General features: G+C 41.6%; 1 protein-coding gene across 2 annotated transcripts in view; it reads right to left on the bottom strand.

The window, feature by feature from the left end:
- Window positions 1-15,106, bottom strand: part of GRM7 (glutamate metabotropic receptor 7) — a gene marked incomplete at both ends in the record, with an annotated part of 839,503 nt that overhangs the window by 256,544 nt on the left and 567,853 nt on the right. For both annotated transcript variants that reach the window (XM_082664306.1, XM_082664305.1), the window contains one exon: window positions 10,774-10,913. In XM_082664306.1, the coding sequence (XP_082520432.1) occupies window positions 10,774-10,913 (140 nt within the window). The remainder of the gene's footprint in view (window positions 1-10,773; window positions 10,914-15,106) is intronic.

Raw genomic sequence — 15,106 nt, 5'->3', positions numbered from 1 at the left:
CTGTTTCAGAAACTGCCAATCTATTCTTTCTCTGCATTTCTGCTTTGTCATTTAAAGAGAAATAATGCAATGAGAGCAAAATGCTCAGGACTGTGGAGGCTAAAAGAGGAAAACATTGGAGGTCAACAGAACTCACTCTTGTAGCTTAGCTAAGCCTCCTATGGTATTGGCATCACTTCCTCTTCTGTTAATCTTCAATCCCAACCCCTCACTTGAGAAGAATTCTGTCTACTTATCATGAATTTAGAGTTCTTAATTCAGGGTTCTTCCCCAGACTTTTCCAGGTATGTGATTAGAACATTTATCAAACAGATTACCTCAATTAGATACTAAAGATGCTTAAGAAAACTGCATACAATTCTTATCTGTTTACACAAATAACGTTAACTCTCAAGGATGAGACTCAAGGATGTATTTTACAACATGGGGAATATGGGCAATATTTTGCAATAACTGTAAACGGAAAGTGACCTCTAAAACTGTACAAAAATATTTAACTAAAATATGACACTGATAGAGGGGTATTAAAATTTTTAAAAATTAAAAAGAAAAAATTTTAAAAAGAATGTTGAGAATGTAATATGGATTTTATAGGCTTCGTCGAAAAGCAAAGTTATGTAGTACAGAACTGTGGTTAGACAAAATAATCTGCCCCCCTCTAACCCCTCCCCCCAACAAAGATTTCCACATCTTAATTTCTTGACCTGTCAATATGTTACATTACATGCCGAAAGAGACTTTGCAGATGGAATAAGGTTACAGACCTTAAAATAATGAGATTATCCCAGATTAGCTGGGTGAGCCCCGTGTAATCCCACTGGCCCTTCAGAGCGCAGGAGGAAGGCAGAAGAGTCAGTGAGAGATGCAACTGCAATAGAGGAGACAGGAAGCCTTGGAAGCATGAGAGGGACTCGAGGAATGAACGGCAGCCAATGCATCAAAGCGGCCTGGAGAAGCTGGCAGCAGAGAAACAGAGACTTCAGTCCCACAACCACAAGGAACTAAATACTGCCAAGGACCTGGCAGGAAACACATTCTCCCCTAGAGGCTCCAGAACGAAACAACCCTGTTGGTACCTTGATTTTAGCCCAGTGGGATCCCTATTGGACCTGTGACCTACAGAACCACAAGATAAGAAATTTGTGGTGTTTTATGCAACCACGTTTCTGGTAATTATTATTTTTTTTTAAAGATTTTTTTTTTTTGATGTGGACCATTTTTCAAGTCTTTATTGAATTTGTTACAATACTGCTTCTGTTTTATGGTTTTGGTCTTTTGTCCGTGAGGCATGGGGGATCTTAGCTCCCCAACCAGGGATTAAACCTGCACCCCCGGGGCTTCCCTGGTGGCACAGTGGTTGAGAGTCCGCCTGCCGATGCAGGGGACGCGGGTTCGTGCCCCGGTCCGGGAAGATCCCACATGCCGCGGAGCAGCTAGGCTCGTGAGCCATGGCCGCTGAGCCTGCGTGTCCGGGGCCTGTGCTCCGCAATGGGAGAGGCCACAACAGGGAGAGGCCCGCGTACTGCAAAAAACAAACAAACAACCAACCAAAAACCTGCAACCCCGGAACTGGAAGGCAAAATCTTAACCACTGGACTGCCAGGGAAGTACCTCTGGTAATTATTTACGGCAGCAAGAAATATGACAAGAAGTATGACCATGAATCTCATATGCTTAGTTATATCGGGGAGAGTACAGCAATTCATTCTCAAAGGGTTCTGGTGAAGTAGCTGTTTTGCTTGACTTGACTCGATTTTAAATACACAAGGGGACTGAGGTTCAAAGATAGTAAATGATTTGCTTTATCTGAGGAGATAGGACTCAAAACTTGTGCTTTCGATGCTGTCCTACCTTATAAGACTATCTCACGGTGGGTTGAAAACACTTCAAATCTGATTCCTACATTTCCATTTTAACACCATCAGGCCATCCTCAGATTTTTGGCTTCCCAGGGCAAACAGGCAGGGGCTACATAAACTCATCTCTTTCCTTTTCTAATTTTGGAGTGGCAACAACAGGTGAGAATCCCTGTTATAACACTTGAGCTCTCTAAACTCATCCTTATTATTTCTTCCTTCAAATGTATTTTGCCTGAGCCCAAAACACAGTGAGTAATGAAATTCAACAATTTCCCCACAGAACATAGGCGTATATTAATAAACAAGAAGTGATTTGCTGGAACGCCTACACTGCAAACGAGAAATAATGGGGGTTCAGGCTTCTGTAATGCACATGTTTATGAAACCATATTGATAATTATAAATACTATTCATCTTCCAGACGTTCATAGACAGAACACAGTTATACATCATTGGTTACTAGAAGAAATGCTGACAACACAAGGGTGATCTTGGTTTCTTTCATTTTCAGTTTGTTTCAGAGTATGTACAAATACACGCCTCCACACAAAAGCATTGTTGACTTCGCTAAAGCAGTTCTCTTTTGCGGCTGTATTTACTGACCCTTGTAAAAAAACAGGATTACATACTTACGGCTGTTTTGGTTCACTAACACTATTAGTAAATTATTGTTGATTGTTAGAAAACAATTCCCAGAGACCATTTATAAAAAGTCAAGCATACGTGGAAACCAAACTAGTGGAGATAAGTCAGAAACTACTCGAAGTCTAGATGAGGTGCATGAAGTGAGATGCCTGCGGGCGTAAGGAATGAGGAGAGGGGGTGGAGTTAGCGGGGTGTCAGGCAGTAAGGGATAGTGGGGTCTGTGGGGACATGGAGAACACACACCGTGTCTGAAGTGGGAAGCCTCTACTTAGATCCAGTTAGCTGTAACTGCATGGGACAAAGGCATATTATTGTCTGATCTTCTGATTTTTCAAAAGAAAAGCCAGAAATATAGTTATTCTTAAGTTTTTTTAAAAACTTAAAGTTTTAAAACTTTAAAGTTTTAAAACACACCTGCTGTTTGTGTTCCGTTTGAGATCTCTAGTGTCAAGTTGGCTGACAACTGGAAAGCAGTACATACTCTACCGGATTGGTACACGTCCTGTGTCAAATATCACAGATTTAGAGACGCTGACAAACGGAAATAACGTTTGGCACTCTGGTCTCAGGTTAAATGCCATCTTGTCCGAGAGGCTGTCCTTGTCCTGGTTCACAGACCTAGGAACTGGGCAGCACCATGGTTATAAACCAGAGCCCCATGATCCTAAATCCTTTGTTGTTTTGACTCTTTCTCTAACGCAGCATTAAAACCTAGAGAGGCAGGCAGCGGATGCGACCAGTGTTAATGGTGTGATTATGAATCAATTCACTTTCACCAGCACAAAAGTAGCCACTGACTCCGCTGCTTGATCCCTCAAGAATAATAATCCCACTTCGTGTTCTCAAATAGCCACAAATAGGTTTCTAAACCTAAAGATCAACTGGAACAAAATTAAAACCAATTCTTTTATCCCTTTTCCTCCTTTTTTCCTGACTGGCTTTATCATTCAGAGACCAAAAACGTCTACCTTGCAGTGTGAGCCAGCTTTCAGACCACTTGTAAAATTCTTAAGAAACTTGTCTGGTAAACCAAGGTCTTGAATGGATCCCTGAATCACATGGAATTGCTGACTGCAGTAGAATTCTGGATACATCTTCTCATCCATTCATGCAACAAGCACTGGGAATTCTGACAAGTCAAAACTGACAAGCCCAGCCCTAAGTAATTTATAACATAATTGAACTGTTTGCTTATCTACTCATCTATTTAATATAAAACAAGCCATTTTTACATGCTAAGTATTACGCTAGGTGCTGCGGTATAAAGAAGAAAAAAATACAGCTGAGTGCTAGAAACTGACATTTTCAACAGTTATGGATGAGGCGATAAACTAAGGATATTAAATTATTATTACAGTTGCTATTGTAGCTAACATTTGTTGAATATTTACTATGTGCCAGGCACTGTTTTAAGTACGCTACATACAGTACTACATTTAATTCTAACAATAACCTTATGAAATTGGTACTATTGTAATCCTGCTTTACAGGTAGTAAGTGGCAGAGCTGAGACTCAGATCCATTTAATCACATCAGCTGCAAACCTGTAGCCCTAATCACTGATAACAAAACTATAAATTATAAGATATGAGCCATTAATTATGATGAACAATAAGGTGATTCCGTAAAAGAAGCCTTCACACTGAAGCTGAAAGAAGCACTAGATTTTGACAACTTACGTATTTTTCTCTTTGTCAACATTGATTTTGGCTATCCATTACCCCACATCTCACGCAGTGCATTGAAAATTAGGAGTGTGATTAGACTTCTAAAACATTTTTACTGTTGCAATTATGAAACAATAGAGTGATTAGTAGTTTTTATGGGCATGGAAAATAAATCTTGATTTGGGGAGAGATAATTGGATTAAACAGTAATTGCTGCAATCAACCGTACTTTTTATGTCTTTAAACGCCCGTGAAAGCCTAAATTCTAACCGGGGTGAAAGATTCAATATTTAACAAAATCACAACTCTTAAAATTAATTTTTTATCACCTCAGTTTAATGAAATCTGAGAAAATTCTGCTTACTGAGGGTAGGCTGACATTTTATTTCCCCCAATTTGGGCACATTAAAACAATCTTTTTTTCATTTTGGATTGCTGTAGTGAATGAGATAGTAGATAGCAAAGTTACCACACTTAAAAGTCGCCTTCATTCATTGATAAGGGAACAATCCAGAGGGGCTATAAATGGCTTCCAGTAAAGGTTTCCTAGCTCAAAGGATGTCACCTCCACCTAGTTTCCCTAAGCTTTGCCTCATTTTCCCTGGAGCTCCTGGCTCTGTGGCCTCCAAATGGCTCCCTGGGGCTCCTGAGGGCCACACCCACCTCCAATAGGAGGTGTTGGATTGGCTGGCAGATTTCCAGTGGTTCATCCTGATTGGACAGTTTACTGCCCATCATCACTATGGCCACGGTGATTGGCTTAGGCTAAATCAGGTGTGGCCCCTGGACTTGGGAACTACGCCGGGCAGACCACATGGCTAAAAGAAGCTTGGCGCTCTTCCCAGAGGGAAGAAGTGTGCTGTGGCTGCTTTCTGTAGAAAATGTCTACCATTAAAAAGAGTTCATGCTAATTTTACATGTCTTTATATATTAACAACAACAACAAGCCCAAATGGCTGCTATGTTCCAGATATTAGTTCTAGTAGGTACATGAAACAATAATTAAAACCTAGATTCTTTTAGGAGTTTTCAGTCCCTAGGTAGAAAGTCAGTTCAACAGGGAACAAATCACTTATAAAGCCCCCCACACCTCAGAAGATCACAAAGTTGGACTAGCCTACATACGGGCAGATGACAGAGGTGCCAATAAAGGGTAAGTGACATTTATTCAACCTTCCACTTAAGAGAGTGTGCAGTTCACTGTAGGAAGCTGCCCATTAAGAGTAGCTTTTTTTTTTTTAACTTTAATCAACAATTTGGGATTTTAAAGAACGTCAGTTATTTGAAAAAAGAACATTTTAAGCGTATCTAAATTTCCTACTAATTGCAAATAACTGAAAGATGACAGAAGTCACCTTTGTTTCTAATATGCAAAACAGATGTAGAGTTTATTCACATTATAAATTTATAATTTTTTAAACTATCTATGTTTCATTTCTTGTTTTTCCCAAAGTATTCCCCATCCCAATTTTTAAACAGGACTGCATTATTCATTTTAAAATATTTTTTTTCCTCTTCTCCATCTTGGGAACTATTACTTATCCTTCAAATTCCAGTTCAAATGTAAGTCAGTGCCTTAAATCAGAACCTATCTAAATGCTGTAAATGCCATTTATCAATTACAGAGCCCTGATCCTATTCTGGGAACTCCAAGGGCAGGGATGTGCCCCTCGTTTCTCCCAGCATCTCCAGGAGCTCCATCCTTTCTGACACCCTGCAGACGAGCAATAGATAGGGTTGCATTATTCCTTTGCCTGCTTCCCTGCCGGGAAAAATGTTTTCTGGAATCTCTGCATCATACTGTACAAACCTGAGAGAATAAATCAGGGTTCTTTCTGTAGGGGTGGTTAAGTGGGAGAGTGAATGGCTTTGCTCTTAAGGATTTCCTTCTGATGAATTCTTGTTGGTGCAGAAATATTGTAGTAGCAAACCACGTGGTCATGTGTTAGCCTGAGAGGAGACAGGGCCTACAGCTATTACTCCGCCAGTGAGGGCTCAGGGTGCATTCTGTAACAGATAGTGCACTCCTAGGCATCTAAATTCCAGAGGATTGGGTACAGAATGGTACAGTCTGGTCTATAGCCCTGGGATTATAAGACTCTAAAACCTTGACTTCTTAGCTAAGAAACTCACTTGCAATTACTGACCACAGAGAAAGCTCTCCAGGAAATTCCATTTGCTAGAGATGATCTAACTGGGGATTGAACGAGTACCCCCAAGTCTGTACATGAGAAGTACACTTGTCACTTGACATACTTTGTTTTATTTCATTGACTAGGAGAAAGCAAACCTACAAAACTAAGTTTGCCCCAAATTCACTCTCACAGAACTTTTAAGTGAATCAGAATAATTAGAGCAAAAGTAATATCTTGAGCACGGTGATGCTGGAGGGACAAGATACCAACCACTGGACAGGCTACGGGCTATGGCCCGGGTCTTCAGTGAGAAGGGTGGAGTGCCCTCTGAGCATTGCATTCACCTCCATTTTAGTCTTCTCTTACTGATTCAAATTGGACTTTACAGTATCGTAAGAAGCCCATAAAAGGCATTAACATGGTAACCTCTTCCCAAGGCCACTTACCACAGTGGCCACCCTCTGAATTGACCCAGCCCTTCACGGGTCTAAAATTGTCCCTGTTCCTGGCTCAGCCATTTGTACCTTTCAGGTGCATGCTATCCTGAGCATCAATTACTGGGTTCAGCTGAGGATTCGTGGTCCTGTCTGCTCTTCCTGCCGTACCACTCTCAGCATGACAAAGTAGAATCAGAAATGTTCCTGTTTCCTGCTAAGTCAAGCTTACATCTCTGGTCTAGCTTCCGTAAACAAAAACAAAAGTCCCAAGTATTTATGGTCGGCCCAACTTGCCAGGCAAATGAAACAGGATCTTTTAAATTCAGTGCTATTTAGAGTAGTTAGACTGGCACTGTGTCATTTTCTATGAGGTTTTTCAAGGCCTTGGGTTCTCTGCTATTACAGTTCCTCTCTCTTTCTCTAATGCATTTCAAGGCCCGTTATAGATTAACAACTTACATTTTTTTTTATAACTACGACCCGAAACTCTTTTCTGAGCTTCAGATTTGTATCCGTTTCATTTAGGCTTTCATATATTTGGGAAGACTCAGTTGGGATTCTCAATTTTTCTCCTCCCATTCCCGGGAGTCTCCCTAATCTCTTGTTATAGCATCCAAACGGCCTCAAGCTATGCACGTGGGATTCACTCTTATTTTTCCTTCAAACCCAGTATTATTTTCCCTTTAATCCCAGTACTGAACCCATCACTAAATTATGTTATTCTTCCTATAAGATATATATGTAATTACAGATGTGCATATACATATATGTGTGTGTGTGTGTGTGTGTGTGTGTGTTTCCACTCATTTCATTACATCTCCACTATTACCACACTCTCTAAGCTAGTGGTTCTCAAAGTAAATACCATCAGCATAACACAGGGACTCCTTTGAAAGGCAAATATTTGGGCCTCCTTCCACTCCCAGATGTTCTGAATCAGAAATTCTGGGGGTGGGCCCAGCAATACGTGTTTTTACAAGCCTTCCAGGTGGTTATGTTGCACACTGAAGTTTGAGAACCCCTTCTCTAAGCCATTCTATTTCAGCTCGACAACTGCAGTGCACTCTTAATTGGTCTTTCCACTCCCATGCTTGTCCTTTGCTATATTACCTTCTCAGTAGACAAAATCATTTTTATTCCTAATTCTGATCCAGTCACTCCCTTGCTTAATACTTCTCTATGGCTTTGAAATGCACTCAGAATAAAATTTTAGAAATATTTACCATGGCCTGCAAGGGACTGCCTGCTCTGGCTCTTACCTACTGCCCTAACTGCTCCTCCCCGTCCCCTCCCTTAGCTATACCATGGAGTGTCCGCCTGCTGACCTGCTCCGTGGATCACTCGTTCTTCCCCCATCATCTGCTCTTCATCCAGTAGGCCCCTCTCCACCTCCATTATTCCTTCTCCCACCCTGCCTGTTACCACACTTGGGAATTTTCACACAAATATCTCTTGTTTACCATGTAACTCTGCCCTAGATGTTCAATTACGTGCAAACAGGGACCATGTTTATTTCGATTTCCACTGTGTACATACTGCCTCCCACAATGCTTATCACATGACAGGTGCTTTCAAACAAACAAAAAAACCCTGCTTGTTGAATGGCTAATAAGATACAATTCGTATAAAGCTTAAAATACAAACCAAACAGAATAATCTTCCTGTCAGCTCACTGGGATGGTGATACAGATACAAGCAGAGCCACGCAGGACAATGTACAAAGGAGGTAAACATCCTGTCATGGCTTCATCAACCCCCCTTTATGCACAATCCTTCCTTCTAAAAATCATGACCCAAGCTCTACTGCCCCCAAGACATCAATTTTGCATTCTACTCTCAAAAAGCCCTGATCTCAATCATTTCCAAAGTGCCTCCTAAGGTGTACACCAATAAAGGCTAATGGCATAATTTCCAGGTTTGGAAGAGACATTAGAAGGACTTTTCTGGGATAGGGCCTGTGATGGTTCTTTGTATGTGTCAACTTGTTGAGGCCACGGGGGTGCCCCAGTATTTGGTTATACGTTATACAGGGTCTGTCTGTGAGGGAGTTTCTGGATGAGATACACATTTGACTTGGTGACCGAGTAAAGCAGTTGCTCACCAGTGTATGTGTGCCTCAGATAACCGGAGGGGCTGAGCAGAATTAAAGTCTGAATATGAGAGAATCCTCTTTCTCTCTGCCTATCTTTGAGCTGGGACATCGGTCTTCTGCTGCCTTCACACTCAGACTGGAGCCATTAACTCTCCTGGGTCTCCAGCTTGCCAAGTGCAGATCTTGGAACTTCTCAGCCTTCATAAGAATTGTGAGCCAATTTCTTATAATCAATCTTATAATCAATCAATCTATCTATCTATCTATCTATCTATCTATCTATCTTATTGGTTCTATTTCTCTGGAGAACACATAATAATGCAGGGCCCTGCCAGACACAAGAAAATGGTGTTTGTATATATTACTATTTCAAAGTAGATCTGTGGACCTTGGCAAGCCCTACCTGACTTATAAGCCTGACCCAATATACCTGTCCACAGTATCCCTGGTGAATGTCATACTCAAGCTTGATGCCACATCAAAGGACCTGCTGTAGAACTTCTTGAAGTGTAAATGGTCCAGCACATCTCAGCAGAAGAGGCCCTGCAGCACGCCTACTGCTCTGACTTCTGCCATCACCCCCACGCTCCAGGACCTCAGCCACCAGGCTCAGGCCTGGCCTATTTAAGTTCCCTCCCAGGAGGGGAAGACAAGCAGGGGATGCATGGTGTGCTGAGCTCCAGCTGTGCTGGGCCCAGCCAGGGTGGAGGGACCCTAGCCCGTGTGTTCTTTATTCCCTGGGAAGACTGGGTATATTCATTTAAACTAACCATTAATTTCAAATAGGGCATTGTAAGTATTATTAGAAGCACATTATTGAATGTTGAACCCGAAATATTAAAAAAGTGAAAAAAAAAAAAAAAAAGGTGGTTGGAAAGCTGTCAGCTAACACCTAGGCAGGCATATTCCAAACAGAACCACTTCAGGGGGATGTAAAAGCTAATCACACAAGGCCACTCCATTATGATGGTGCAACAAGACAAAACAAGGTCACTCTGCCATCATGTGTGAAATTAGACAGAAACAAGGATGCTCTGCAACCACAAAAATAACTCAACATCTCCCTTTTCCAGTTCACATAAGTGTCTACTGTTTTTTTGTTAGTGACAATTCTTGCCCAGCTCTTGTCGTCCCACCTCCTAGATCAAAATCACCAAGACACTGAGTTATCAAATTGTCTCTACCACCTAAGATGACCTAACCCCAAACTGATCCCTGCTTCCTGAAACCTTCTTAGAAACACCCAACTCAGCCCAAACTCTACAGTGAATCCCATCTGAACTCCTACATCCTGAAGAAGCTTTGGTGGCAGGCGCTTGTTTTTCATGCAGCGAGTTAAAGAAACCTAACTGTGTTTGACTACAGATGACTTCCTAATGGGCTCTGACTACTGAACTTTGATATAACCTTGCACAAGGAAGTGCTTCCTCACTCAAGGTCATACTTTACAGAAAGAAAGAGTGGTTATGGAAATTAACACTGATATTACCCAGAGATTCTCAGTATAAGCCAAAGTGACTCAGTAAAAAAAACAAAAAACAAAACAAAACAAAAAAAACACCAGCAAATAAGGAAGGAAGGAAGGACAAAAGGGAAAGATAATTTGACCAAGATTAAGATCTCCTCAAAGTATTAAGGTATGAGCTGGTAACTTGTCTGTAAAGCAATCAGAGCCTCAGATTACACGAGATGATTCACACAGTTGCCGAGTATAACGTCAGGCATGAATTCCACACACATTTCCTATCCGCGCCATCATCACTGCTACCATTGCTGCATTATTACTGGTCATCAGTCCCTGCTGATGCCCGTAACAAGTTGAATGTTCACTTGCGGATGCTCACAAACGTACAGACAAGAAACGTCTGCCTCAGGGAGCATATTACAAGCCTGTTCATTCATCACAAAAGCAAAGGAAGAGGAACAAGCAAAACTCACATTGAGCTGCAGTTCATCTGTCCACTGTCCAATCAGGCGGTAACCAGGGTTGCTGGTGTTTGTGGTCTGGTACTGGAAGATGTCGTAACGCCCAGGGGCGTCCCCATTCTTGTTAAACATGACTGGGGTGCCTGCGCTGCCTGGTGAAGACAAGACAAAGACAGATTTTAGAGTTAAACGAGTTTCCTTCTCTCTCTTGCTTCCCAGGTAATGGTCTGGAGACCTGGTGATGAGCAAGGTAGCTAGGAGGTAGCCTTGCTGTTTAATAGGTTCCACCAAGATGCCCCCACCATTCACGATGGTCTGCGAATGCTAATTATGGAAGGTGGGAAGACAATCTGTTTCTCCCTTTGAACAGCTCAATTTTTTAATATCTTAAAATATTTTATTCTACTTTGTCCTCTCTTTTAAGGAATAACAATCAAATGCGTTATTTTCAAGAGAAAATAGAAAGCTTTGTTGTTGTTATTATTATTTTAGTGTCCATCAAACACTAAATTGTGGTCAATAAAGAATCATTTCAAGAAATAATAAATACATTTAAAAGATGAAATACAAGAGAATCAAAAAACAAGCTCAAAAGTTCACTTACATACATAGTTGAATACTCATTGCATTTAAAAAATATTTCTGGCTGATTATTTCTAATTTGCTTTAAACGATAACCAGTCTTAAATGCTTAGCAGTTCGCCTGGTGAATGCTTCATAAACAACGGATTCTTGCTCAATTTTCTATTTGGGTCTTATTTAAAATGTCTATCTTAAGATAAAACCAATGTTTTGGCACAATTAGACACTGAAATCAATTTAAAAAGATGAATGCATGTTTTGAAAAAAATATATAATTCAAAGTTGGATATGAGTGAAAAGTCTCTTAACCTTAATCGTGTGGAACAAGTGGCAAACCATATACAAAGAATGGCAGATGTGAGTTTTGTTTACTTTCAGCAACACAGCAGTTACAAAAGAATCACCAAAAGTTTTTCACTGAGTGGTATTTCTCTGTTGATCTTTAAGAAACAGGAAAAATACCACTGGCTTCAGCATATGTGACTACTGTCTGCTCTTCCTATAAGTTAATACTAGATCAATATTCCCAGCAGAAAACAGTGTATTTCCTGTCATTTACAAGGAAGTTTACAGATCAGTTACAGGCTGAAACAGAATCATGAGAAGAGAAGACCATTTTGCTATTTTTAGGGGAGGGATGGGGTAAGTCTTAGGTAATGAGCATGAAGCACTTTTGATAATTCTTATTAAAAATGTCAGCTTCTGATGGTGGCAGAACTCTGCATCTGGCTAGCAGTCATTAGCTTCTGCAGAATTTGGGCCAATGTAGTATTTGCATTGATGATATGGATGAAAGAAGAACTAAGGCGCGTTAACTGGACAGGAGAGAGAACGCTTGCAACAGTAGAAAAAGGTGTCTACACTAAGGAAGCAGGCATGACACTGACAGTGATCCCACACAAATGATCACTCAACACAAGAATGAAGTTTAAAAAAAAAAGGGGCCCGAAAGAGGGACAATATTTTGGGTGACAAGAGGCATATGAAGTTGCAATCCTGGGCTGAAAGTTACCCCTGCTGGAAGAGAGGGTCCAGCATGTAGGCAGGATACAGGGGCAGCTAAAAAAAACTCCACACTATCTTACAAGTGTCAGGCACAGACTTTTATGACACTTCTGCCTATTTAAAAAAAAAAAAAAAATCAGAGCTTGTGGTAGGTTGCAAAATGGTTCCCCAGGTAGGTCTAAGTCCTAACCCCCAGAACCTATGAATGTCATCACACTTGGCAAAGAGATTTTGCAGGTATGATTACATGAAGGGTCATGAGATGGGAGAGGTTATCCTGGATAATGTAGGTGGGCCCAGTATAATCACAATGGCCCTTACAAGAGGCAGCAGGAGTCAAAGGAGGAAGGAGAAGATGTGAGGCTGAAAACAAGAGGCTAGGGTGATGCAAGGAAGGGGTCCTGAACCCCGGAAGTGCAGGTGGCCTTTAGAAGCTAGAAAAAGCAAGGGAGCAGATACTCCCCCAGAGCCTCTAAAAGGAACCAGCCCTGCCTTCACCTTAACTAAAGCTCAGAGAGACCTGTATCAGACTTCCAAACTACGGAGCTATAAGGTAATAAATGTGTGTTGTTTAAGCTAGCAAATATATGGTAACCTTTTAATGGCAGCAATAGGAAACTAATGCAAACCTGGAGGACACAGAGCAATGAGCTTCCTAATTTCACAGGTGAGGAAGTATACTTAGGTTCAGAGAGGGCAATCATTTGCCTCAGGCCCACTCCGCTCATTAAATGTGAATAGCGCACAATAACTGGTTCTGGAATCCCCTAGAAAGGGTTTAAGTTCCAGGTCTACCACTTCCTATATGTGTGACCTGTATCAAATTATTCAGTCTCCCTCTACTTCTGAGTGTCACTAATACCATTGTCATAGGGTAAGAATTAAATGTAACAATGTACACAAGGTGCTTAGTCCCATGCCTTTTACATAATAAATGCTCAATGGATGGCCATGATTTTTTTTTTATATAGTTTTCACTTTTATTATTGTTTTCTTTGCTAATATCTCAGGACCAGACCCTGAGGCATGCCATCAGACTCCCAGACCAATAATGTTTTCCAATGCATCAAAGGAGTCTCTCCTAACAGGTATTTAAATTTTTCCCTTGGTGTAAACATTTAAAAAATTTTCCAAACAGCAGGCTAGGATCCACTCTGGGAATGGGCATTCATCCATGAGCAACGCTGATTTCACCCTATGAACTTGAATTTGTGGCTGAATCTGTCTGTGGCCAAGTCACCACTTCAATTTGTTTCGTCTCTGTTTCTCCTAGACACTAACCCCATGGTCCACAAAGACACCCCTTTAAGCCCTCTCTGTAGAGGTATCAACAGAAATGTCTCTTATTATCTTTCAGGAAGACATTGGTATTCAGATACCTCTCTTTCACATTGGATACTAGGATTCATGTTGTGCTTTGCTATAATTCTACAGCTTCTAGTCATTAAGTAATAGGACGTGAGCTTTTCAGAGTCTTTGAGAGGATGAAGAATATCAGAGGCCTGGGGCTCCAAAGGACCTCAGCCCCCCAGGTAAATATTCACCAGAAAGGTACACACTGCCTCATCTCTCTCTCCCCCTCCCTCCTTACAATCCTTGTGAGGAGAAATGATTCTTGTGTTGCCCTTTCCATTCTCATTAAAGTTCATGCTTAGAAAAAATAAGGCAGAAGAGCTGAATACATTACCTAAGTGATGTGTAACAATGTAGGGTGTGGCTCTGACCTTTTTGATGGATTCTACAATGCAACTGGCATTTTTCAGGCAGTTTTGTTTTTTCCCCACACAACTCCTTTTCAACATCACCCCTGAACTTCTTCTTTTTTTTTTTTTTTGTGGTATGCAGGCCTCTCACTGTTGTGGCCTCTCCCGCTGCGGAGCACAGGCTCTGGACGCGCAGGCTCATTGGCCATGGCTCACGGACCCAGCCGCTCCGCGGCATGTGGGATCCTCCCGGACCGGGGCACGAACCCGCGTCCCCTGCATCGGCAGGTGGACTCTCAACCACTGCGCCACCAGGGAAGCCCCACCCCTGAACTTCTTGAAAGAGAAAAAGAGGGATTGTGTTCAATGAACTCTATATCAAAAAAAAATAATGATAATAATAAGGACCAAACAAATCCAGAGAAAATAGATAAGTTATCAAAGGAGAAGCGATCCTCTGCTGGAACCTCCACAATGTATCAGGGCCAGAACACAAGTGTCCTAAAGTAAAGGCAACAGGGCCACTTGACCAGATGGGATACTCAGAGGAGAGAACGGTTGAGAGAATGCACTCAGGTAGGAAATCTCCTTCCCAGATGAGAGCATCTGAGTGAAATTCCTTTTTTTTTTTCCTGGATCAAGAAGGACTGGAGATATACGATGCTCCGATGACAAAACAGTCTTCAGAATCCAAGTACTGACCTGACAGGTTTTCTCTTCTCTTCTTACCACCCCATACACAGATTCCAGAAAGGCTACCTTGATTCGTGTTCCAGTTACCTTTTGCTGCTCAACCAACTATCCTAAAACGTGGCACTCAAAAAAAAAATGACAATCTGTATTTTGTAATTTGGGCAGGGCTTGGCAGAAACAGTGCGTCTCTGGTCCACTCACATCAGCTGGGGCTATGGCTGGAGCACCCACGTGCAGCCTGACCCTTGGCTTCCTCCTAACATGGCAGCTGTGTTCGTAATACAGAAGTCACAAGAGAACCATGCAGAAGCCCGATGGCATTTTGTACCATAGAAGTCACATAGTGCCACTTCTGTATTAGC

Source organism: Grampus griseus (assembly GCF_964374135.1).
Source record: "Grampus griseus genome assembly, chromosome: 10".
NCBI classification, from domain to species: domain Eukaryota; kingdom Metazoa; phylum Chordata; class Mammalia; order Artiodactyla; family Delphinidae; genus Grampus; species Grampus griseus.
The sequence above is the reverse complement of the archived record's forward strand: the minus strand, read 5'-3'. Positions and strand labels throughout refer to the sequence as shown.